The sequence below is a fragment of the Vigna unguiculata genome, chromosome 4 (genome assembly GCF_004118075.2).
Source record: "Vigna unguiculata cultivar IT97K-499-35 chromosome 4, ASM411807v1, whole genome shotgun sequence".
Taxonomy (NCBI): domain Eukaryota; kingdom Viridiplantae; phylum Streptophyta; class Magnoliopsida; order Fabales; family Fabaceae; genus Vigna; species Vigna unguiculata.
In genome coordinates this window covers 41,228,366-41,252,913 of record NC_040282.1, presented here as the reverse complement: position 1 = coordinate 41,252,913, position 24,548 = coordinate 41,228,366, and the positions used below count along the sequence as shown (strand labels likewise).

General features: G+C 33.2%; 5 protein-coding genes and 1 long non-coding RNA gene across 6 annotated transcripts; 1 reads left to right on the top strand and 5 right to left on the bottom strand.

The window, feature by feature from the left end:
- Positions 1–832: 832 nt before the first annotated feature.
- Positions 833–2,876, bottom strand: LOC114181459 (2-methylene-furan-3-one reductase-like). The gene is made up of 4 exons (XM_028067923.1): positions 2,496–2,876; positions 2,064–2,387; positions 1,328–1,487; positions 833–1,235 (listed from the first exon to the last, which is right to left on the bottom strand). The coding sequence occupies exons 1-4, from the start codon at positions 2,721–2,723 to the stop codon at positions 970–972; spliced, it is 978 nt and encodes a 325-aa protein (XP_027923724.1). The 5' UTR covers positions 2,724–2,876; the 3' UTR covers positions 833–969.
- A 705-nt stretch (positions 2,877–3,581) lies between these two features.
- On the bottom strand, positions 3,582–5,600 carry LOC114181449 (2-methylene-furan-3-one reductase-like). The gene is made up of 4 exons (XM_028067913.1): positions 5,299–5,600; positions 4,871–5,194; positions 4,108–4,267; positions 3,582–3,988 (listed from the first exon to the last, which is right to left on the bottom strand). The coding sequence occupies exons 1-4, from the start codon at positions 5,521–5,523 to the stop codon at positions 3,720–3,722; spliced, it is 978 nt and encodes a 325-aa protein (XP_027923714.1). The 5' UTR covers positions 5,524–5,600; the 3' UTR covers positions 3,582–3,719.
- A 3,123-nt stretch (positions 5,601–8,723) lies between these two features.
- On the bottom strand, positions 8,724–10,535 carry LOC114182582 (2-methylene-furan-3-one reductase-like). The gene is made up of 4 exons (XM_028069479.1): positions 10,080–10,535; positions 9,611–9,934; positions 9,355–9,514; positions 8,724–9,184 (listed from the first exon to the last, which is right to left on the bottom strand). Exons 1-4 carry the CDS (start codon positions 10,278–10,280, stop codon positions 8,913–8,915), a joined length of 957 nt encoding a protein of 318 aa, XP_027925280.1. The 5' UTR covers positions 10,281–10,535; the 3' UTR covers positions 8,724–8,912.
- A 1,640-nt stretch (positions 10,536–12,175) lies between these two features.
- LOC114182581 (2-methylene-furan-3-one reductase-like) lies at positions 12,176–13,793 on the bottom strand. Its single transcript, XM_028069477.1, has 4 exons — positions 13,490–13,793; positions 13,044–13,367; positions 12,788–12,947; positions 12,176–12,628 (listed from the first exon to the last, which is right to left on the bottom strand). Exons 1-4 carry the CDS (start codon positions 13,700–13,702, stop codon positions 12,357–12,359), a joined length of 969 nt encoding a protein of 322 aa, XP_027925278.1. The 5' UTR covers positions 13,703–13,793; the 3' UTR covers positions 12,176–12,356.
- Positions 13,794–16,563: 2,770 nt separating this feature from the next.
- Positions 16,564–18,279, top strand: LOC114181018. Its single transcript, XR_003603721.1, has 3 exons — positions 16,564–16,674; positions 16,784–16,852; positions 18,240–18,279. It is a non-coding gene; the product is annotated as an uncharacterized LOC114181018 (long non-coding RNA).
- Positions 18,280–19,139: 860 nt separating this feature from the next.
- LOC114182354 (2-methylene-furan-3-one reductase-like) lies at positions 19,140–21,139 on the bottom strand. Its single transcript, XM_028069219.1, has 4 exons — positions 20,820–21,139; positions 20,396–20,719; positions 19,717–19,871; positions 19,140–19,574 (listed from the first exon to the last, which is right to left on the bottom strand). The coding sequence occupies exons 1-4, from the start codon at positions 21,021–21,023 to the stop codon at positions 19,304–19,306; spliced, it is 954 nt and encodes a 317-aa protein (XP_027925020.1). The 5' UTR covers positions 21,024–21,139; the 3' UTR covers positions 19,140–19,303.
- Between the last annotated feature and the right edge of the window lie 3,409 nt (positions 21,140–24,548).

Here is a 24,548-nt window from a genome sequence, read left to right as displayed (position 1 = left end):
GTTTCTTAAAAATTCTTGAGGGATAAAATCATCCAAAATTGTAATATATATATATATATATATATATATATATATATATATATATATATATATATATATATATATATATATATATATATATATATATATATATATATATATATATATATATATATATATACCTTCACCAATATCGTTGTTAGTCAAACTTCAAGACCTGTCATAATAATAAAATAAATTGAATTTCTTCAACTACATAGAAATGACAACCAATTTATTAGGTCATTTTACTATTTTAATCTGCAGTTTAAAGAATGAGATTCAAATCATGCATAATTGATCCAAATATCTTAGAGAGTCCGTGTATACAAAAAATACTTGTCAAAATGGAAGGAAGAAATAGAGAAATTAGTTTTTAAAATTCTATGTTCTTAAAATTATTATTTATTTAGTTCTTAATAAAGAGTGTTATTAATTATTATTATTATTATTATGCAATGCAATAAATCGACTTACCATTTTTTGCCTTAAGGGCCAACTAGCCCATTTCAATGTCTTAGGCCGAAAACCTTCAACATATTTTTGTTTTTCTGCATATGTTTGGTATATTTTATTGGGCCTAGTTTACAGTAGGCCCAAGACATGGAGTGATTTGCCAAAACATTGCGATGGTTCAATTAAAGGCAAAATAAAAATTTAATACTTTCTTTTTCAGAAAATAAAACATAATATATTAATTCAAAATTAATATCTTACGATTGATTTTAGTTTTTTAAAAAAATTTAACCAATATATTTATTTTTGAGATCAATCATTGAAGTTGGTTTGACCTCATCTAATCAACAAGGTCTTTCCTTCAAACACAACCATTATCAATAGCAAGGTTATTACTTTGTATACATAAACATAGCTAACTCAGTACACACTTTCAAAAGTTCATCACCATTAACATTAACCATAACAACATCATGAGTTTGTGATAAGTCATGGTCATGGAATGGGATAAATAACCACTTTTCCTGTGGCTCTTGAAGTTTCTAAATAGGAAATGGCTTCAATAAGCTGAGAAAAAGGCAATGGAGTCTTGGGATCAAGTATAGGCTTCACTTGACCACTCTCAAAGTAAGGTCTCAGTTTCTCTAAGTTTGATCCTTTTGAAGTTAGTGCAAAAAAGATTGCTTGTGGATATCCAGGTGGCACTATTGTCACAACTTTTCCACCTTCTTTAATGGCCTTAAAGGCTCTATCAGTTTGCCCTGTAATATATACACAAGTTTTTAGTTTTTGGTAAGCAATTAGGGTTCATGAGAACCAATAAAGATAACATTCATTGGTTCAAAAGTCTCACCTACTGCATCATACACCAGATCATATTTTTCTGGAAGATCTTCAAAGTTGTACTTTGTGTAATCAATAGGAAAGTCAACTCCTATCTCCCTCAGAAGTTCAAGTTTTCCTGTGCTTGCAGTTGCTGCTATCTTAGATGCCTTATAAACATGTTTGGCAAGCTGCAAAACCAAAACAAACACATAGCAATTCACCATCTTAGAAAAGATGATCAGATAAGTTTTTAGACACAAATCATATCATAAAAAGTAGTAGATATTTTACATGACATCATGATAATGAAAAAAACAAGGGTTAAATATGTTTTTAATCCTTACAGTTAGATATGAAATTGAAACTCGTTATCGTTCTAAATTTTGATATATTTTGGTTCTTAAATCTAAGAATTGAATGAATATTAGTCGTTTTAATCAAACGATATTAATTTATTTTACGTATTAAATGGGATTTTAGTCTGGCATTTGAGTTAGAACGTGTCAACTAATATAATCAACTCAAACACCAGTCAGAGACGTTATTTCACACGTTAAAAAAAATTTCATGCAATTAGATTAGAAGGATTATATCTATTCATTTTTAAAGTTTGACCGATCTGTATCAAAGTTTGAGATACATACGAATTCCAAATTTACGTCCAAATTTTCAAACTAAAAGCATGTTTAACCAAAAAATAATAACAAAATCCTTTTAAACTTAATTTGAATGTGATTTCGGCAGCAAAAATATATGTTATGTACCTGAATGGCATAGCTTCCAACTCCACCAGCTCCTCCCAAAACAAGAACAGATTTGCCAGCAGAAAACTGGGCACGTTCAAAACCTTCAAGGGCAGTCTCAAGTGCCAAAGGAATGCTAGCAGCTTCAATGAAGCTTAGATTGGAAGGTTTATGAGCCAATAGTTTCTCTTCTGCAACAGTATACTCTGACAAAGTGCCAAGAATCTTAATATTCGACAACCCTTCCTCGTTGATGTCACCATATACTTCATCTCCAACCTTAAATTTCCTTACTTCTCCTCCCACTTTCACCACTGTGCCAGCAACATCAAAACCAGGCACAATCTTCTCACACCATTAACAAAGTTTTAGACATTGAAAGTTTTAGAATGTTTTATAAGGAGGAATGAAATGAAATATCAGAAAAGAAAAAGTGGAGGTGTGTGTACATACAGGTAGATAAGGGTCAGTATCCTTGAACTCCCCATGCATCCTCTTGTAATCAACTGGATTAAGGGATACTGCTATGACCTTGATGAGAACTTGATCATGTTTGAGTTGTGGTAAGGGCCAATTAGGATCAAACTTTAGAACATCACAAGGTCTACCATGTTCAGAGTAGTACCAAGCTTTTGTGTGGGTTGGAATAGTAGAATCAGTGCTTGATGCAGCTTCTGCCATGATAGATCTTTGTTTGTATGATTAGGAAGAGATTAGGGAGAGATTAAGAGAATAAGGAGTTATGGAGATGAAGAGCACAGAGGCAAAATTTATAGGTCCTAATTTGATGGAAAATTAGAATCTCATATCATATATAGAATATTCATGCATACTTGTTAGAGAATTTGTATTTGAAACTTTGTGATTTTCTTTAAACTAGTTTCGTATTTGGGTAGCTCTCTACTTAAAAATTAGTGCAGGACAAGGATGATACTTTTCGTTTGGAAAAAAAGAAGAAAGAATAAAACTCTACTTTTTTCAATGAACAAGCATTCATTTTTAGCACTTAGTAATTGAATAACATATATATGAAAAGCTTTATGTTGGATCATCATATTTTAGTTAATTTAAAATATATAGCAGCCGGACAAAAAGGTATCTTAATTGTTTAGTGCCCATCAATTACCTACCCATTTTTTTAATATGAAAATAGTGATATTAGCCTCCACATTATTTAAATACGTGATTTGTTATAGGAACATTATATTATATGCAGCGATTTTTTTGAGTGAAAAAGTGATATTTAAAAGTAAGTAAAAGTATTTTGACCTCGTTTGATGTGAGTTTAGGCTTACTTAAGTGGGACAGTAATTTGTTTCATAAAACGCATTTGGACGGGTTTGTTCGAAGTCTTACATCGACTAGAGATAAGGCCAATTCACGATATATAATTGGGTGCAATCCTCACTTTACAGGCCGATTTTGTGAGAAATGGCTTAAGTGACATTTAGAAAATGTGCAGAAGATAATGAAACATTTCAAAGGTGAAAAGTTTTAATATTTCTTAATTATAGAGTTATGTATTTAGAGAAGTCCAACTAAAAGAAGGTGATGCATATATTATTCATATAAGATTTGAACTCAATTAATACACAGATGGAACAAATTACATGAAACATGGTAAAAGACAGACACAAACCTTAACTATAAGGAGTGCATAAACACAATACATTTATATCAATTGGGTATGGGATAAACAACCAGTTTTCCAATGGCTCTTGAAGTTTGTAAGTAGGAATAGGCTTCAGCAAGGTGAGAAAATGGCACTGGAGTCTTTGGATCAAGTAATGGCTTCACTTGACCATTCTCAAAGTAAGGTCTTAACTTGTCCAAAATGGAGCCTTTAGAAGTTAACACAAAGAAAATGGCTGGTGGAAGTCCAGGAGGTATTATTGTCACAGCTTTCCCACCTTCCTTCACTGCCTTCAGAGCTCTATCAGGTTCTCCTGTGTTTCATCTTTTCATCATCAAACAATGCTTCCATTCACAGATATATATACAAAGTGAATGAACTATTAAAAAACAACACAATAGTGTCAAATAATTTCTGGTTTAAAGAACTGACCTATTGTGTCGTACACTACATCAAACTTTTCTGTTAAGTCTTCGATGTTCTCCTTTGTGTAATCTATTGCCCAATCAGCTCCCAACTTTCTTAGAAGTTCCAATTTTCCAGTGCTAGAAGTTGCTGCTATCTTTGATGCACCATAAAGATGCTTCGCAAGCTACAACCAAATATTTACATTGAAAAGATATGTTATGTGATCTCTATAATGTTAACCAAAGACAAGTTCATTCAGACTTTTCAAAATTAACTAGCACAGAAATAAATTTTAAGCTAAATTCAATCTTATAAAACCTTTTCATGTTGCGATATGTACATTTTGAATGTAAAACTAAATATTAATGAATAATTTGATAGCGGTCTGATAACGAGTGGAAGAATAGACTTACAAACAATAATTTTCACTAAAATAGTTTCAACTCTTGACTCTGATACTATGTTAAAAGTAGATTTTAAACCTAACTTAACTTGATAAAACCGGACAGCCATAAATAGGTAGACGTAACAAGCCATTTATGTATTAGTGATAAAACATAATCAAGATTCTTTTCCCAATCTTGTTCATTATAGTTGGTCACGAAGCTTCTTTATTATTGGTGTATGCATGTTGAAAGTCACACATCGACTAGAAATAAGATAATTAAGTGAGGTACAAGCCTCACCTTACAAACCGGTTTTTTGGAGTTGAATTAGACATAAAACACATTTTTAACCATGAGAAGACTTACTATTTATATATTTGATTTAACATATAGATACGTACCTGAATAACAAAGTGACCAACTCCACCAGCTCCTCCAACAACAAGAATAGATTTTCCAGCAGAAAACTCAGCACGTTCAAGGCCTTCATAAGCAGTTTCTAGTGCTGCAGGAATGGCAGCAGCTTCAATGAAGCTTAGATTTGGTGGCTTCAGAGCTAATAGCCTCTCTTCGGCAATGGTATACTCAGACAAAGTTCCAAGAGCCTTTAGGTTTGTTACTCCTTCCTCGTTGATATCACCATACACTTCATCACCAACCTTCAGTTTATGCACTTCTCTTCCCACACTCACCACCACACCAGCAACATCAAACCCAGGAACAGTCTTCTCAATAGCCACACAATTAAAAACAAAGTTATGTTGTTTAGTATCCCAAACAATTAATCATGAAGAAACTGTAAGAGATTGAATGTTAAATGATGACTTACAGGTAAATGAGGGTCATAATCCTTGTACAAGCCGTTCATCCTCTTGTAATCAATGGGATTAAGGGATGCTGCAAGCACCTTGATGAGGACTTGATCATCTTTGAGTTGTGGTAATGGCCAATTATGATCCAATTTCAGAACATCTGGGCTACCATGTTCAGAGTAGTACCAAGCTTTTGTGTGGGTTGGGATAACAGGATCAGTGCTTGATGCATCTTCTGCCATGTTGGATGAATATATAAACTAAGAAGAGGTAGTAATAATAATAAGGATTTAGATGAAGATGAAGAGCATGAAGGGATATATTTATAGGATCTGGTTTGAAGGAAAATCAGTATTAATTGGGATTTTTAATCATGTGAGACTTCAGTTTGATTTCCTCTTTGCATGTTTTTCATTTCTTAATCACCATGTGGGGTATCCTTTTCTCATGCATTCAAATTTTAGTCAAATAGACTTAGCTCTGTATTCTTTGAAATTTTCTTAAAGTAATAATTAGTTACCAAATATATATTGTTTTTTCTTTTTTTTTTTCTGCACGTCATGCATGATGTGATTTTGCATTCAACTTTTTCATCCTCGTAATAAACTAAGCCCTAACTTTGAGTAGAATAGGTCAACTCTTCGTTGAATAAATTCTGTAAAGCAACAATTTTTGTTTATCGCTGCCATATATGTTTCTTTCTGCATGTCATGCATGATGTATACCATTTTTGTTTTGCATTCGACTTTTTTTAAGGGTTAATTGAATTATTCATATCATGTCACCAGTCAATGGAATATACTTTATATAATTTTATTTGTTTGCCTTGAGATTTTTTTATTTGTTTACTAATAAATAGCAGAGGATGAAGGAGACGACAAAGACAAAAAGCATTCAGATAGCATGACACCGTCGATGGTAACAACAATGGCAGAAGAGATTAAGAAGAGGAAGAAAATGAAAAAGAAAAATCATGATATTTATCGATAATAAAAAATTCATCGATATATAAATTTGTCAATTATTATAAATAGATATTTATTGACACATATAATTATCAACGGATTTTGACTATCGACAAATTTTATTCTTCACAAAAAAAAAGTAATGAATTTTTCATATCATTTGGTTATTGGTAATATATCAACTGATCTATGAATTTTCATAATTGTTGATAAATTTTGTATAATGGTTATTGTTTTTGTAGTGTTAAACAAGCCGGTAGATAATGGTTTGTCAATTTTTTTAATTTTCTTTTATGTCATAATAAGTTCAAACAAGTTTCTGTTGTTCATTCTTTATTTTATAAAATTTTCTAATTCAAAACGAAAATCTTACTTTGTTTGTGTTGATGATGTTATCATAACTAAAAACGACATTTTTGAAATCAACATTACTTCTTTACTTAATCGAACTTTTTCTAAAAAAAACTGGATGACTTATCATACTTTTTTGGTATTAAGTTGGGAAGAAGCAGCAAAGAATATAATTATATCAAAGAAAATACACTTTGATCTTAAAAAAAACATGAATTTGCTTCTACACTTGTTTTTATGAAAATACACCGTTTGTGTTGGCTTGGTAAATTGATGCTACTAGTGTACGTTGCACCCATGCTAAACCCACCCCACTCTAAAATCGATTAATTAACTTAATTTAGTTTTTTTCTTAAAAAAATTAATAGTAACGTCAGTCTAGTCGATGAACATTTTTTTTTAAATATTAATAATAACATGAGTCTACGTGAATGAATTTTTATTTTTTTTAAAAATATGTTATAGGGTCGATCTAGCCAACACTTAGTATGTGATTTAACAAAATATGTTATAGTGCGTAATTATGTAAATTGGAAAAGGGGGGAAATTTAACAAAATGAACAAAAAGGGGGTGTGAAAATGAAGACCCAAGATGGATTATTGGGCTCGGGGTTGACGCACTGGAACCAGATGGGCCTCTGTTCATCTTCGCAGTGATCCAGAGATTCATACTGCCACCACAAGACTTATTTAAATTGAAGCGATTTTAAAATGTTGTGTTTTCTAAATCAACAAAATTAGTTTATTTAAAAAATTTTCTTTTAAACATTATTTATGAAAAAATTATAATTGAAGTATATAGTTATTTTTATTTAACTTTTAATGAAAAACATAACTAACCGTTTCTTTTAAAATGTCATTTTGATAAAAAAAAAAAGTACTAATTTTAGTTTTTATGTAATAATAAGTATATATCTGTTGTGTATCTTTTTATTATTAGTTGTTTTTATCATTATTATTATATATTTAAAATTTTTATTTATAAATATAAATACAACTCGTCAGTATGTGATTTTTTTTAATTTAGGAGTTTTTAATACAAAAAGTCATAACGGACCTATTTCATAAAAAAAAGGTATTTAGTATTTTTTTCATTGATTAATCATATTGCGAAGTAATTACTTATTTGCTAGAAGTTAATATGTTAGCATTTTTTTTTAGGTTAACTAAAGTGACTTTTTAAGGATTTTTTTTTAATTAAAGTGATCTATATTCACCATATGGGTTAAATCCTAAGTTTTGTATATATATTTACTCATACTTCAGAATCTACTCATACCAAAGAGTTTAACCACGTAAAAAGCTATATCTATCTAGTTTACAGAATAGTTTCAGTCAACAACACTAATCCCACTCTTATAATTAAGAGGATAAAAAATAGAGGTAACATTGAAGCTAGTGACATGATTTTCAATAAAATATTTCAAAATTATAAATTTTAATAATTTAAAAAAAAAATCTATAATTCATTTACTTCAATTCAATATAATGAAAAGAGAGTTGAATTTAATTGAGTGTAATAAAAAAAGGGTTAAATATGTTTTTGGTTTCTCAAATTTCAGTAAATTTTGGAATTCGTTTCTCTTCAAAATGCGTGAATTTAGTCATTATAACCAAATTTTGTTAAATTTATTTGACGTTTCAAGTACATTTCAGGGTAGTATTTGAATTGTTTACATCGTTTGACACATTTTTGTTTCAATATTAACTCAAATATTATCATAAAATACGTTTAAAATGTTAAATAAATCTATCAAAATTTAGTAAAAATGACTAAATCCATGTATTTCTAAAGATGAATGACTAAATTAATATAAAATTTTGAAAAAAGACTGATTCCAAAATCCACTAAAATTTAAGAAACCAAAACATATTTAACCTATACATAAATATCAGATTCCATTAAATCTAATTTTTATGGAGTTGAATGATAGATTTATTTAAAATCTAACCCCACCCCACCTACCATATTCATTCTTAAGAAAAGTTAACAAGATAGTTGAACATCACATCATGAAACTTGCAAAAAAAATCATCTATGGAACTTGAATTTGACGATAATGATTAAAAGAATAAACTAGAATAAACATCTTTTGGTGTGTGTGTGTAAAACTAAACAAGAAGAATCTCACAAAATGTAAAACATTATATTGCATAGATTTCACTTATTTATATTGTAAACAAAACACAACCAAAATGTCTCTCTGTCACAACGATCACAACTCTGAAATATTCATCAATTTACACATGTTCTCTCATCTAACAACAACCACTTCCACAATTGATGAGTTCATCTTTTTTGTGGTCTTTTATCCTCAAGGGATGGGATGTATCACCACTTTTCCAATGGCTCTGTTAGTTTTCAAATATGCAAATGCCTCCACAGCCTGAGAAAACGAAAATGGACTTTTAGGATCCAATATTGGCTTCACCTTCCCACTCTCCAAATAAGGTTCTAGTTTCTCCAACACAGTACCATCCGAAATGCGCATTACGAAGATAGCAGAAGAACTTCCACGTGCTGCTACTGTCACAAATTTTCCACCTTCCTTAACAGCCTTCGATGCTCTATCGATCTCACTCTGCCCTGATTTTGGAATCATTCGTACACAACAACTTTTCAATAATGTTACTGCACAAAATCTGACACACATACAATAATTTATACAACATTGTTTTTTTTTATCTATCTGTGTATTGTTGCAGCATATTCATTGTACACGACAAAAACATAGGTTCAGAGTTTCAATGTCTCACCTACTGTATCGTACACCACATCAAACTTTTCTTCCAGCTCTTCAAGCTCCCCCTTTGTATAATCAATGGCTAAGTCTGCTCCCAAGTTCCTTAACAAATCCAGTTTCCCAGTACTCGCTGTGGCTGCAACCTTTGATGCCCCAAAAACCTGCTTCGCTAGCTGCATCATCAAACACATATATTAGAATACCCAATTACTCTGTTTGATTAAAAAAGTTTTTACTAACCAAAGATGATTAAATATAGTATATGAAACCTGAATAACAAGGGATCCAACTCCACCAGCACCTCCAATAACAAGAACAGATTTGCCAGCAGAAAACTCAACTCTTTCAAGTCCTTGATAAGCAGTGATGATGGCTAAAGGAAGGGATGCAGCTTCAGCAAAGCTCAAATTGGAAGGTTTGTGAGCCAACACTTTCTCTTCAACAGCAGTATACTCTGCCAAAGATCCAATCCTTTTGGGATTGATTCTAGGATTCTCATTGATGTCACCATAAACCTCATCCCCAACCTTGAATTTTCTCACTTCACTTCCCACTCTCACCACCACACCAGCAACATCATACCCCGGAACAGTCTTAATTCATTTCCAGCACCAAATTCAAGATTTCACAATGCAAAACGAAAAAAGAAGATATCATTATATGGTAAAAAGAAGAAAATTAATGAGGTTTTAAAACCATGTATGCATTCGATTACAAAAGATAAAATCAAATTCTTACAGGTAAGGGAGAGTCGGTGTTCTTGAAAAAGCCAAGAGCTCTCTTATAATCTATGGGATTAAGGGCTGCAGCAGCAACCTTAATGAGCACCTCGTCTTCCTTGAACTGTGGTATAGGTATGTCGGTTTCAAATTTGAGAGTCTCTTCTATGTTTCCATATTCTGAATAAACCCAAGCTTTTATGTGTGATGGAATTGCCATTTTGTAAGTGGTTTGAAGGGAAAAGAGTAAGAGGACGTTAGAATTCCTAGGTTGTAGTTGAACTGAGTGTTGTGGATACTATGATGTTGCAAAACACCAACCATTCATCTATATAGAGAAAGAAAAATATTCATGTACAGTTGTCACCACTTGGTTCTCTTCTAGTTTTTCTTTGTCAATGGCCATGAATTTTGTTCCCAAATTATGCAAGAGTTCATGATGACGATTTTCTGGGAAGGTTCATGATGTTATGTACAGCATCTGCAATCAATGACTATATTCATCATTTTGTAAGAATTTTTTGTTGAAATAAATTGCTGTGATAGGTTTGAGTTATAAATAAATTTTGAATATTAAAACCCGCAATAAATAGGGTGAAATTAATAAATTGAAATACAATTTTAATTCATTAAAATAGACAGTTCAAGTTTATAAAACTCTCACTGCCCTGAACTTTGAGTACAATATTTTGAGAAATCATGACACAGTTTGAGCAATTGTTTTGAGAAAGTTTTTCTATAACACAAACTGGTTTTTGAAGAGTTTATTGAAATGGTTTGAAGATCAAACCGTGAGTAAGGAAGAAAACTTAGCTGGAAAGTCATCTGAATCTATGGTTTTGTGGTTCATTGGGTGATTTCGTTCTATAATCTTTCTTTCTTGTGTGGTTTGTTGGTTCTGAACATGTTCAAGATTCATGGCAGTAATAGGCTAATACTGACATTTTAAATTTTGTACTGAAAAATACTAATATTATATATTTTTAAATATGTTAAAATTTAAAATTTATACTGTGAACCTGTTAAAATTTCATAATTTATAAGATATTAAAAGTTTTATTTAAATAAATAAATAAGTAAAAAATGGGTTAGCTCAGTGACAGAACCTATACATGGTGGATCATACTTTTTAGTCCACATTTTCAAATTTCATTTGAATACGGTAAAATTTCGATCACAGTTCACTCAATCGAAACGGTCCAATTTCGTTCAAAAATTAACTCGAATACAATCAAATTTGAATCAGGACTAACTCGATCAAATTTCCATCAAAACTAACTCAATTGAATATGTCAAAATTTGGACTATGATCGACTGAACCAAATTTCATTTAGATAAATTTCATTTAGATTTAATTTCACTGAATTCGGTCAAATTTCCATCGAACCAACTCGGCTGGAAATTACAAAATTTCGGTCGCGGCACTTGAGTGTATTCGGTGTCTTCGTAGCATTAACGGTTTATGTGTATGTGATGCTTGCATATTCTGATATAAAATCCTCAATGCTTAGTTTCTCTCTGTTACATCGTTGTACATTTGTCCTGAGCGATACAGAAAGATCAGCAAACTTTTTCCATCAATGAAACCACAGTTCAAAGGAATTACATGCATTGGCTCGGTAAATTGATGCTTTAATTCAACTAACAAATTATTTAATCTCAACAAAATATTTTAAAATTATAACTTTTAATAAATTTTTATAGAAAATCTATATTCATTTACTTCAATTCAATGTAATCAAAAGAGAGTTGGATTTAATTGAGTGCAATAAAGAATATTATCAGATTATGAAACCTAACTCTCCTATGGAGTTGAATGATAGATTTATTTCAAATATAACCCCACCCCCACCAACCATATTCATTCTAAAGAAAATTTATCAAGAGCTAATGGAAGATCACTTCACGATCCTTGCCAACAAAATCATCTGCATGCAACTTGAATTTAAAGATAATGATTACAAGAAGAAACTAGAATGGAGACGAAGAACAAAATCATACCATTATTATCTTTACTTTTCTGACAGACTTTCTTTTCCTTTTCTTTTTTTTTCCACAGTGATGTAAACATATGATCTTTTGGTGTGTGTGTGTGAAAACTTAACAAGAAAAATCTCACGAAATGTAAAACATTCTAGTGCATAGATTTTATTAATTTATATTGCAGACAAAACACAACCAAACTATCTCACTGCCCCAACGATCACAACTCTGAAATATTCATCAATTTACACATGTTCTATCATTCAGTACATTTCAAGTTTGGTTGAGTTCATCGATTTTGTGGACTTTATCCTCAAGGAATAGGGTGTATAACAACTTTTCCAATGGCTCTGTTAGTCTTCAAATATGCAAATGCCTCCACAGTCTGAGAAAACGAAAAGGGACTCTTAGGGTCCAATATTGGCTTCACTTTCCCACTCTCCAAGTAAGGTTCTAGTTTCTCCAACACAGTTCCATCTGAAATGCGCATTACGAATGTAGCCGAAGAACTTCCATGTGCTGCTACTGTCACAACTTTTCCATTTTCTTTAACAGCCTTCAATGCTCTATCAATCTCACTCTGCCCTGATTTTGGAATCAATCATACACAAATTTTCAATAATGTTACTGAACAAAATCTGACACATACAATAATTTATACAACATTGTTCTTTTATATGTATATTGTTGCAGCATATTGATTGTACACAACAAAAACATAGGTTCAGAGTTTCAATGTCTCACCTACTGTATCGTACACCACATCAAACTTTTCTTCCAGTTCTTCAAGCTGCCCCTTTGTATAATCAATGGCTAAGTCTGCTCCCAAGTTCCTTAACAAATCCAGTTTCCCAGTACTCGCTGTGGCTGCAACCTTTGATGCCCCAAAAACCTGTTTCGCTAGCTGCATCATCAAACACATATATTAGAATACCCAATTACTCTGTTTGATTAAAAAAGTTTTTACTAACCAAAGATGATTTAATATAGTATATGAAACCTGAATAACAAGGGATCCAACTCCACCAGCACCTCCAAGAACAAGAACAGATTTGCCAGCAGAAAACTCAACTCTTTCAAGTCCTTGATAAGCAGTGATGATGGCTAAAGGAAGGGATGCAGCTTCAGCAAAGCTCAAATTGGAAGGTTTGTGAGCCAATACTTTCTCTTCAACAGCAGTATACTCTGCCAAAGATCCAACACTTTTTGGATTGTTTATAGGATTCTCATTGATGTCACCATAAACCTCATCCCCAACCTTGAATTTCTTCACTTCACTTCCCACACTCACCACCACACCAGCAACATCATACCCCGGAACAGTCTTAATTCATTTCCAGCACCAAATTCAAGATTTAACATTGCAAAACGAGAAAAGAAGATATTATTCAATGACACAAAATGAAAATTCACGTACGATTACATAAGATAAAATGAAATCCTTACGGGCAAGGGAGAGTCGGTGTTCTTGAAAAAGCCAAGAGCTCTCTTATAATCCACAGGATTAAGGGCTGCAGCAACAACCTTAATGAGCACCTCGTCTTCCTTGATCTGTGGTGTGGGTATGTTGGATTCAAATTTCAGAGTCTCTTCTATGTTTCCATATTCTGAGTAAACCCAAGCTTTTATGTGTGATGGAATAGTAGGAGTACTCGCCATTGTATGAGTGGTTTGAAGGGAAAAAGAGTAAGAGGATGATAGAACTCAGTTTTGTGGATACTAATGATGTTGCAAGTTGCAACACCAACCATTCCTCTATATATAAAGAAAGAAAAATATTCATGTACAGTCACTGGCGGACCTAGGACGTGACAGGGGGAGCCACTGCTCCCTTTTTTTTTTTTTGAATTTTTTTATATATATTTATATATTTTCTAAAATTATATTATATATTATTTATATTAAAATTATATTATGAAAAATTATAATAAAAGATAAAATAAAAAATTTTAATAGAAACATTAATTTATAGAAGAGATTAGGATTTTTTTCTGACTATAAGATCTTTCCATGTAAATTATCATAAAAGTTTGTGAAGAGAGATAAATACAAAGGTTGGGAAATAGAGGTTGGAAACACATAGATTGAGATTCATGTATACATTGTTGCATGATTTATCACAAATCAAGGTTAGTATCTTATTATGATTTATTATAAATTTATATTAGAAAGATTATGATAAAAAGTAAAAAAATTGATTCCTTTTTTTCAAAGAGGAAGGTTTGTGATGAAGATGAAAAAGAAATGCATTTACGTTACCTAAGCTTGAGAAATTTAATAAGAACCAAGAATTTAAGACAATATAAAACAAATCTATAAAGTTATCAGAGTTACATATAATGAATTTAACAATTCAATAGAACGTGATCTGGAAAAAACGACATCAAATTTGACAATACCACCAAATCAAATTGATGAGATACGAATGCTTGATCTAAAATGGTATTCATGAATTGGTATCATGATATAATAGCAAATGATAGTAATATTTTTTTGAATTCTACTATTATATGTGTTTGTTATAAGAAGAGGAAATGAAGAGAAAAAAATGAATAATTTTTCTTCTAAAAAAAATTATATATAACAAATCTAATTTGGCCCCCTACAATTTTAGTTCAAGTTCCGCCACTGTGTACAGTTGTCACCACCTGGTTCTCTTCTGGTTTCTTCTTTGTCAATGGCCATGAATTTTGTTGACAAACTATGCAAGAGTTCATGATGACGATTTTCTGGGAAGGTTCATGATGTTATGTACAGCATCTGCAATCAATGACTATATTCATCATTTTGTAAGAACTTTTTTGTTGAAATATAAATGTGATGGGTTTGAAGTATAATTTTTTTTTAATGTTATTAAAACTAAAAGAAAATTAATTTAGTAAAATAATTAAGTTAGTGTTTTAATTTTTTAAAAAATTGGAATACAAAATAAAATATTATAAAATAGATATTTTGTGATAATATAAAACTTGTTTAAGATGGTTTTAAAAATTATGTAAATAAGTGATATCTATTTTTGAGTAAATTACACTTTATTATCCAATGTACATGTTACCTAACACTTAATCCTTATTTATTTGACCCATTAATTTAATTTTTTTTTACCTTTAAGTTTAAAGTGGGAAAATATCTAAAGCGAGAAAATGAAGGTTGATCAACAATGCTGCTGTATATGAAAGGATTCAAGGTTCTGTACATCAAGCAAAAATTGAAAAACGTGCAAGTGACTTGACCTGCGTAAATAAAACGTGCACGTGTGTTGACCTACCTATGTAAAATTGTGGAGAGATAAAATTGTAAGAGTTTAATTTTTGTTTTTCAGTAATTTAAATTGTTAAACTATTTATAACTTGGGTAGCACAGTCTTTAGCTTGAATATATATATATATATATATATATATATATATATATATATATATATATATATCAATTAATTACTTGAAGAATATAATACAAGAGTCTTGTGAGAAGTTGTTCTCTGTTTCAAATTAAATATCTATTGATTAACTGAAGAATAAGTCAGTAAATTTAAATATAAGATAAGATAAAAAGAAATTGAGATACGATAAAATTAAAATGAATTTAAATTTTATTGAATGCTTAATATAATAATAAATTAGTAATGTTATTATAGTTGGCGAAGATAGTAAAAAAAAATAAAAAAAATAAAATAATAGTAATAGTATTGATTAGGGATATAAAAAAAATCTTGTATGTATCCAAAGATAAAACCTATCACGAGTAAAAAATGAATATTAAAAATGAATATTCGCAGGTAATGAGTACATGTATTTTTTGTATGCACATGTTAACGGGTACGGATATCATAATATTCATATATGTGGATACACGTACCTGTTATACTTTAATTTAAATTAAAAAAAATTAAAACATTAACATATTGAAGCCAAATTTAAATACATTGTACTAAAATATAAATTTAAAAAATAATCTTTTAAAATATGACTATAGGATCAAATAAAAAATAAAAATATATATGGAGTCAAATTATAAAGAATTTTGTAATTATAAATATATTTTTATTAATAATTTGTTAATAAATTGGTAATAAGTATTTGTAGATACATTATATTAATTCCTTCCGTAAGAAGTAGAAGTAAGTATGTAATTAAATATCCATATATTCCCATATATTTATTAAAAATATCTTCTTAATTAGTACTGTTAAGATGTTTTTTTTTTCATCTCTACCTATACCAAATAAATGACTAAAATATGTTCTATCCTATATTGCCTCTTGCTTAAACTCTAAGGACTTATTCAATGAAAAGAAAAAGAAAAGGTATTTTGAAAAACTATCTTAAACAACTATTTATTGAACTTTTTTTATATGCAAAATATAAATAAAATTTTTGAAATAAAATAATAATATGCATCGTTGCATTGATTGTATAAAATATCTGTAAGGTCCCATTTCTTTCCTGCCCTAAAAGCTAGTGGGCTGCCCTACAGTATTGGGCCTAAAAGGCTGGTCCATGATATAAAGACCCTTAGCGTTGCCCTAATTCCACACTTCTTGCATTTTCAGAAAACCTTGCTGCAGCCGTCAACCCCCTCTGCTAGGGTTCCGCCCCCGCTGTTACGTGAGCCAGGAAGTTCCGTTACTCCATGTAAGTGACTTTCGAGTTCGTGCTAGCTCCCTTTTCGTAACTTTTTCGTGATCTGTTGTAAGAGCCCTGGCTAACCCACCTGTCTGGTCCTGTCCCACTCTCACCGCAGCCCTATAGTGCATCCTTGGAGCTGCCGTGCTCGTGGTCACATAGTAGAGGTCTTCGCTAAGTTTTCCAGGTACGGGAAGTTAGAGCTCTTGTTTTCCAGTAGTTTTGGTCTGTGATTGCGTTGGTTTCTGCTTGTATGCTTTAATCCTGCGATTTGGGTATGAGAATGCTTTGCATGTTGGTTTGGTTCGATTTACATGGCTGTGGCAGTGAAGAACAGTGGCGAGACCTGTTAATCTCGCCCAAGCGAGTCCATCTCGCCTAGGCGAGATGAAACAGGGAGCTCGCCTAGGTTTATTGCGCGAAAAGTCGCCCAGGCGGCTCGCTCAACTTTTGAGCAAGCAGGCAACTCGCCCAGGCGAGAGGGATCTCGCTTAAGCGAGATCCCGCGTTGCTCATGCCCTTGTTTTTTTTGAGCCCTCGCCTAGGCGAAGGGGGGGCTCGCCTGAGCGAGCCTGTCTCGCCTGAGCGAGCCTGTCTCGCCTGAGCGAGACCCTTCAGCCTGAGCGAGGGGTTTGGGCGAGATAGCGTGGTGTTGGGTTGCATATTTGTTCTCTTGTGCTTGGACTTGTTTAGGTATGACTGCTAGGATAAGATGCATGTACTGATGTATGAATATATGCCTAATGGGTTGCTATATATGCGTGACATGATTCATGAATGATGAATGATGAGTGTGGTGGGGACTTAGCATGTGAAATGAGTATGCGGTTTGAAACTAAAGGAACATGGTATAAATATGAGACTAGGCCCCAGACTCATTGGGGTGGTGATGATCAGAGGTGTGGATTTGAGATGTGATTGATATGAGGATTAAACTTCAAGGGTTGATATGGAATTGAAAAATATAATTCAATATTCTCTTATTGCTGATTTATGAACGTTGGTCCGTGTCAGCGTGTAATTCTTTGGGGTCTCTAGGTGAGACCTCGGGGGTCGCGCTTCAGTGGTCGGGACGTAATTCCATGGCCCCTGCTAGTGGGTGTTCATGGTGGTGCCCCATCTGTATAACTAGGTAAGGATTCAAGGTAAGGTTGCATCCTGACGCTCTGAGGAGCCAGTTAGTCTCACTTAGAGCGAACTGACTCTTGTGGTGAGAGTAGTAGGAGGCCTGAAACTCACTGAGGGCTAACCTTGTGGTGGGAGAGATTTTGATTCATTGTAACACTGGTAACACATAGCTCAGGATCGAGCAGCTCAGGATCGAGCAGAGGTATCCACCACAAGTGCAAGCATCCGCTGAATCCGACCGAGTTATACGTATCCGGATGAGTCAAGTCGTAGTGTATTGAATGAAGAGTCATAACATGTTTGGTTGCTATGTGGATGGGATGATGAAAATATATTTAATTGCATGTTGAATATGTTGTTGGCTCTAGCTTACCCGTTTCGTTGCATGGTTGTGTTGTATGTGGCTGTTTTCCTTGAATGATCATCAACTTGGTTGATGGGAGCAGATGGGCGAGGTTCTCATGGTCAACAAGCGAATGGTGATTCCGCTGCTTAGCCATCTGGGCTGGAGTTTTCTTTGTGTTTTATTTAGGGCTATGGCCCGTGTATCCCTTTCTGTATTTCTACACTACACTCTATGTCGTATTCGTTTTCAGCTTTCCTTTGACATCGTGGTGTGCCCGAGTTTTGTCGGGGTTGTGTTGGAGACCCCAGGACTACGCTACTATACTTATATTGTGTGACGTTTTCCTTTAATTTCGCTTAATAATTAAATGGGACGTTACAATAACAAAAAGTTGTCGACCCCACACACTCGAAACTAAAAGTGTAGAAATTAATTAAAATTTATGTTTGAATATCAAAGGATGGAAGAGGAATGAAATTTAAACCATTTTAGCTCGATTTCTAAATTATGTGAGAGCGGTAATAACAATTTTTCTCCTATTTTTAATACAGAAATTAAAATAACTTTTCTAAGCACAGAGATAGAAGAGTAACTAAAAATTAAATTCATATAAAAAGAAGCAAATATTTGGTTGTACGTTGTATTAACAGAGTAAGCAAAAGACAATACTATACTGCATAATGTTTCAGATCATTGCAAAAGACAACATTATACTGCATAATGTTACAGATCATTATTTGACAAAACAGAATAATTCATGCAGGAAATTCCAAAGTGCAGTTAAAAAGAGATCAGGAGATCCAACAGCAATGAGACCTGAACACAATCACATAAGGCATCGACACCATTCTCAATCCAAAGTCTTAAGACAATATATTTATAAGTCTTTATTTTTATACAGTATTTCACTTTCTCATTTTTAGTTAATGTGAAACTTAGATTCACACTTGAATTCTTAGCACCGTTAACATTAAGAGAAAGCACAAGAGAGAGATATTAGAGTACATAATGTTCAGATCATTATTTGACAAAACAGAATAACACATGCAGGAAGTTCCAAAGTGTAGTTATAATAGTTTACAACACAGATAACAACCATTGATATCTCTAAGAGCTTTATTACAACACAGACACTGAAATAGGAAATACATGCATGCATGCATATTATGGAATGGGATATATAACCACTTTCCCAGTAGCTCTGTTAGTCTTCAAATATGAAAATGCTTCCACTGTCTCAGAAAATGGAAAAGGACTCTTAGGATCCAACATTGCCTTCACCTTTCCACTCTCCAAGTAAGGTCTCAGTTTCTGCAACAAATCTCCATCAGAAGTCAGCAAGAAAGGTATAGCTGGTGGAGTTGCAGGTGCCAATATTGTCACAACCTTACCACCTTCTTTAAGGCCCTTCAATGCCCTTTCAGTTTCTCCTATGTTAATATCATAGTATTATATTAAAAGTCTTACATCAACTAAAGATAAAACTATTTTATTTTATAATATATAAGTGAAGTGCAAACCGATAAACTTATTTCAGTAAAGTATAAAACTCATCTTACAGATCGGTTCTGTGGGATGCATCATACACCACATCAAACTTCTCTGCAAGTTCTTCAAAGTTCTCTTTTGTGTAGTCTATAGGCAAGTCTGCTCCCAAGTTTCTCAACAATTCCAGTTTTCCAGTACTAGCAGTAGCTGCTATCTTTGATGCACCAAACACATGTTTGGCGATCTATCTCATGAAACACACACATTGATATTCAGCATACAATGTTATACTCAGTACAAAGAAGAAAACAGGTTTTTTTTTTTACAGGAATGGGACAACTTTGTCCCTTAATTACAAACATGGGACAGTTACTAATAAATTATATGACAGAGGCAGGAGTTTGAACGTAAGTCGTCACGTAGACGACTTTTTCATAAAGTTTCAAAAATGTTATGACAACTTCTTTGTAATTATATTAGACTGAACTCATCATTGGCGGTGATAGTTTCTTTTGTAAATAATATTTAATCGAGGTCGTCAACGTCGATGACGACTTTAGTTTTAAAATTTTTAAGAAATTATTTTCGTACGTAACAACTTCACTTTAAACGCTTTAAATCTAGTCCCATCTGCAAGATATGTTCTCTGTCATATAATTTATTAGTCAACTATCCATTTTTTTATAATTAAGGGCAAAGTTATCCCATTCCCATAAAAATCTAAAATATGATCATAAGAACAATTTTTTTTTTTTTTAAATTAGAAACCTGAATAACAAGGGATCCAACTCCACCAGCTCCTCCAAGAACAAGAATAGATTTGCCAGAAGAAAACTCAACTCTTTCAAGTCCTTGATAAGCAGTGATTATGGCTAAAGGAAGGGATGCAGCTTCTGCAAAGCTCAAATTGGAGGGTTTGTGAGCCAATACTTTCTCTTCAACTGCAGTATATTCAGCCAAAGAGCCAATACTCTTTGGATGGTCCAGAGTAATCTCATTGATGTCACCATAAACTTCATCTCCAACCTCAAATTTCTTCACTTCACTTCCCACACTCACCACCACACCAGCAACATCGTACCCTGGTGCAGTCTTCTCACCATAGAACAATGAAAAAAACGAGATTAAAAAACAACAAAAACAGTTATGCTATAATTGATTGAGACAGGTTAAGAGAAACATATATAGTTACTGGTAAAGGAGAATCAATGTCCTTGAAATCACCAAGAGCTCTCTTATAATCTACTGGATTAATGGCTGCAGCCACAACTTTGATGAGCACTTGATTTTCCATGAGGTGTGGTGTGGCCACATTAGGATCAAACTTGAGAACTTCTTCTATGTTTCCATATTCAGAGTAGATCCAAGCTTTCATGTGAGATGGAATACTTGTCATGGTGTTGTGAAGAATCGATAAGAAGATCCTTTGAGAGTGTTTGTTTGGAGTGAAAGAGATGAAAAGAACTGAATGATGAGGATGGGAAGATTATGCAAAACACTATGCTATTTATAGCATACAATAACTATTTTTCATGATTTATATTTTATGAAAACTGCATACATTATTCTCTTTTGTTATGCCGAGTGATGATTTGTGTCATGACATCATCACATTTCAGAATTAAAGAAACGAAGAACCATTTTCCTCTTTACCTTCTTTGTTTGCTATGTTTTAGGACAACATAGACGATTTTCCAGCAAGATTCGTGATGTTTTGCCCATCTTCTTTGACGGATCAGTGTTCTTGGATGTGGTGAAGTTGATAAATAAAGAACAATGATATTTGTACATCTTTGAATTGCAAAAAATTGTTCATCACTGCATTTTTCTTTATTTCTCTTTCTATTCTGATCGTATATATTATTATATTTATTATTGTGGTCGCTGGTCGTGGCTTTCCCCTTTCTCCATGGAGTGCAAACCTTGAGCAGCAGCAGAACAGAGGTGGTGCAGAGAAAACTAAGATGAGGGAAGACCAAGCATAGCAAAACTCAGGTAAGAGAAAAACTGAATCTTTTATTACTGATAATCTGTTTCTGAAAAACTTACATGGGGAGAACGAAACCTATGCTTAAATAGGTTTGGGGAAAGAGGGGAAAACACAACCCTAATAACTGATCTGAATCAGTTATTAGGTAACCAACCTCTAAAACAGAAAACCTAAGGGGTTATAACAACAGTAACAGAAAACCCTAAGATTAATATCCTCCCCTCAAGCTGGATGGTGGATGCTCATCATTCCGAGCTTGGAGACGTTGATTTTGAAGTTAGTGCGATGGAGAGCTTTGGTGAAAACATCTGCGAGTTGGTCGTTCGAGCTGATAGGGAGAAGACGAAATAAGTTGTGCTGTAGTCGCTCTCGAACAACATGACAGTCAATGTCTATGTGTTTGGTGCGTTCGTGGAAGGTGGGGTTGTTCGCGATGTGCCTTGCGGACTGATTGTCACAGTAAAGAACAGCGGGAAGATCGGTCTGAATTTGTAGATCGCGTAGGATGTAGGTGATCCATTGTATCTCGCACGTAGTAGTGGCGAGTGCTCTATATTCTGCCTCTGAAGAGGATCTGGAGACAGTGTTCTGTTTTTTTGTTTTCCAGGAAACTAGGGAATTTCCAAGGAATATACAAAATCCAGTAACACTCTTTCTGGTTTCTGGACAAGCAGCCCAATCAGAATCACTAAAACCTTTGATTTGGATATCAGTCTCGGCTGGGAAGAAAAGACCACGACCTGGATCAGCTTTGATGTATCTAAGAATGTGTTGGGCAGCTTGGTGATGGTGTATAGTTGGTCCCTGCACGAATTGACTGAGTAAATGAACAGAGAAACTAATGTCAGGTCTAGAATTAGTAAGATATAGAAGTTTCCCTATTAATCTTCGATAAGAGTCTGTGTTGTGAATATCCTTGTTGGTGTCAAAGAGATCCTTAGTATTACTCATGAGAGGGCTTTGACAGGGCTTGCTGTTAAGCATCCCAGTTTCTTCTAAGATGTCAAGAGCATACTTTCTTTGACATAAATGGATTCCTTTTGTTGTTCTAGCCACCTCAAAGCCCAAGAAAAACTTTAATTTTCCAAGATCCTTAATTCTAAAAGCTTGGTGTAGCAGATTTTTGGTTCTATTGATAGCTTCCATAGAATTTCCAGTTAGTATCACATCATCTACATAAACTAGCAAAGCAGTAAAATCATTAGTAGTATTCTGAACAAATAAGGAATAATCAGCCTTTGATTGAATAAAACCAAGACTTATAAGGAATGAAGATAGTTTAGCAAACCACTGTCGACTTGCTTGCTTGAGTCCATATAGAGATTTAGTTAGGCGACAAACTTGTCCTGGTTTTGAGATACTCAGTCCTGGTGGGGGTGACATATAGACCTCCTCATTCAGCTCTCCATGAAGGAAAGCATTATCTACGTCAAGTTGATGTAGGTGCCATTTTTTTGTAGCAGCTAGAGCTAAGAGAATTTTAACAGTGGTTAGTTTAGCAACAGGAGAAAAAGTGTCAAAATAGTCAACCCCTTCTAGTTGAGAATACCCCTTAGCCACCAGCCTAGCTTTATATCTTTCTATAGTACCATCTGCATTATATTTGATTTTAAACACCCATTTACACCCTATAGGTTTCTTCCCTTTAGGGAGATCAGTTAGATACCAGGTTTTGTTCTGTTCTAAAGCATTTATTTCTTTATTTATGGCAGTCATCCATTCATTATTTTTACTGGCTTCAGTATAGCTTTGGGGTTCTTTATTAGTCGAAATGGCTAAGGTGTATTTAAAGTGATCTTTGGACAAGGATTTATAGGAAACAACAGAGCTAATGGGATAAGCAGATTTATGAGTATGATTTATGCATGCAGGAAGAGTAGAGTTTTTGACAGTAAAGGAACCATTGACCTGGTAATTCTTTAGGTACCCAGGAAGTTTTCTGCTCCTCTTTGATCGCCTTAGGTCCAGATCTTCAGTGTTAATGAGGTCTTGTTGAATATTGTCAGTATTTTGCTGGTTTTCTTGATCACTATCAGGCTGGACATCAGTCTGATCATGATGTTCAGTGATATCTTCTCTTATGTCATTCTCACTGCTGGAATTTGTAGTGTTATTATCAGCATTGAACTCTTCATCATCACTGTCTGTGATGTTGTGATCATTGACATAATTGTGAGGAACATCATTGTGTATACTGCTTGGTTCTAAGAACTCAATATTCTGTTCCTGTTCACAATTGTTAGAGAAATTGCAAGGAAAAATATTTTCATAAAATATGACATTTCTACTAACAAAAATCTCTCTACTTTTAATATCCAGAAGAATATAGCCTTTCATTCCAGGTTTAAAACCAATAAAAACACATTTTCTAGCCCTAGGATCAAGCTTATTTCTGTTAACATCACTGGTGGAAGCAAAACATAGACAACCAAAAGCCTTTAAATCAAGATAAGTAGGAGGTTTTTGATTAAGAATTTCATAGGGAGATTTATTCTTCAAAACAACAGAGGGCATCCTATTTATTAAGTGTACAGCATGATTAACAGCATAATACCAATAACATTTAGGCAATTTTGACTGAAATAAAAGACTTCTAGCAACATTGAGAATGTGTTGATGCTTTCTTTCTACAACAGAATTCTGTTCTGGAGTCCCAACACAGCTCTTTTGATGCTCAATGCCATAAATGTTATATAAATCGATGTAATCAAACTCAGGCCCATTGTCAGACCTTATGATTTTAATGCTCTTTTCAAACTGATTCTTGATGTAAATGACAAAATTTAGCAAAAGTTTTCTGGTTTCACTCTTAGAATGCATATGGAAGATCCAAGTATGTCTAGAACAATCATCAACCACAGTAAGGAAATATCTATGACCATGTATAGAAGGGACAGAAATAGGACCCCATATATCAGTATGTATCATGTC

Excerpts from the sequence above, each read along its gene's own strand:
- LOC114181459 (XM_028067923.1), bottom strand. The coding sequence starts at position 2,723 with ATGGCAGAAGCTGCATCAAGCACTGATTCTACTATTCCAACCCACACA. Across the intron at positions 1,488-2,063 it reads TTGGAAGCTATGCCATTCAG|CTTGCCAAACATGTTTATAA; the intron begins GTACATAACATA and ends TTGGTTTTGCAG. Across the intron at positions 1,236-1,327 it reads TCTGGTGTATGATGCAGTAG|GGCAAACTGATAGAGCCTTT; the intron begins GTGAGACTTTTG and ends TATATATTACAG.
- LOC114181449 (XM_028067913.1), bottom strand. The coding sequence starts at position 5,523 with ATGGCAGAAGATGCATCAAGCACTGATCCTGTTATCCCAACCCACACA. Across the intron at positions 4,268-4,870 it reads TTGGTCACTTTGTTATTCAG|CTTGCGAAGCATCTTTATGG; the intron begins GTACGTATCTAT and ends ATTTGGTTGTAG. Across the intron at positions 3,989-4,107 it reads TGTAGTGTACGACACAATAG|GAGAACCTGATAGAGCTCTG; the intron begins GTCAGTTCTTTA and ends GATGAAACACAG.
- LOC114182582 (XM_028069479.1), bottom strand. The coding sequence starts at position 10,280 with ATGGCAATTCCATCACACATAAAAGCTTGGGTTTATTCAGAATATGGA. Across the intron at positions 9,935-10,079 it reads ACACCGACTCTCCCTTACCT|ACTGTTCCGGGGTATGATGT; the intron begins GTAAGAATTTGA and ends AAATGAATTAAG. Across the intron at positions 9,185-9,354 it reads TGTGGTGTACGATACAGTAG|GGCAGAGTGAGATCGATAGA; the intron begins GTGAGACATTGA and ends TTCCAAAATCAG.
- LOC114182581 (XM_028069477.1), bottom strand. The coding sequence starts at position 13,702 with ATGGCGAGTACTCCTACTATTCCATCACACATAAAAGCTTGGGTTTAC. Across the intron at positions 12,948-13,043 it reads TTGGATCCCTTGTTATTCAG|CTAGCGAAACAGGTTTTTGG; the intron begins GTTTCATATACT and ends TTGATGATGCAG. Across the intron at positions 12,629-12,787 it reads TGTGGTGTACGATACAGTAG|GGCAGAGTGAGATTGATAGA; the intron begins GTGAGACATTGA and ends TTCCAAAATCAG.
- LOC114182354 (XM_028069219.1), bottom strand. The coding sequence starts at position 21,023 with ATGACAAGTATTCCATCTCACATGAAAGCTTGGATCTACTCTGAATAT. Across the intron at positions 20,720-20,819 it reads ACATTGATTCTCCTTTACCA|ACTGCACCAGGGTACGATGT; the intron begins GTAACTATATAT and ends TATGGTGAGAAG. Across the intron at positions 19,872-20,395 it reads TTGGATCCCTTGTTATTCAG|ATCGCCAAACATGTGTTTGG; the intron begins GTTTCTAATTTA and ends TTCATGAGATAG.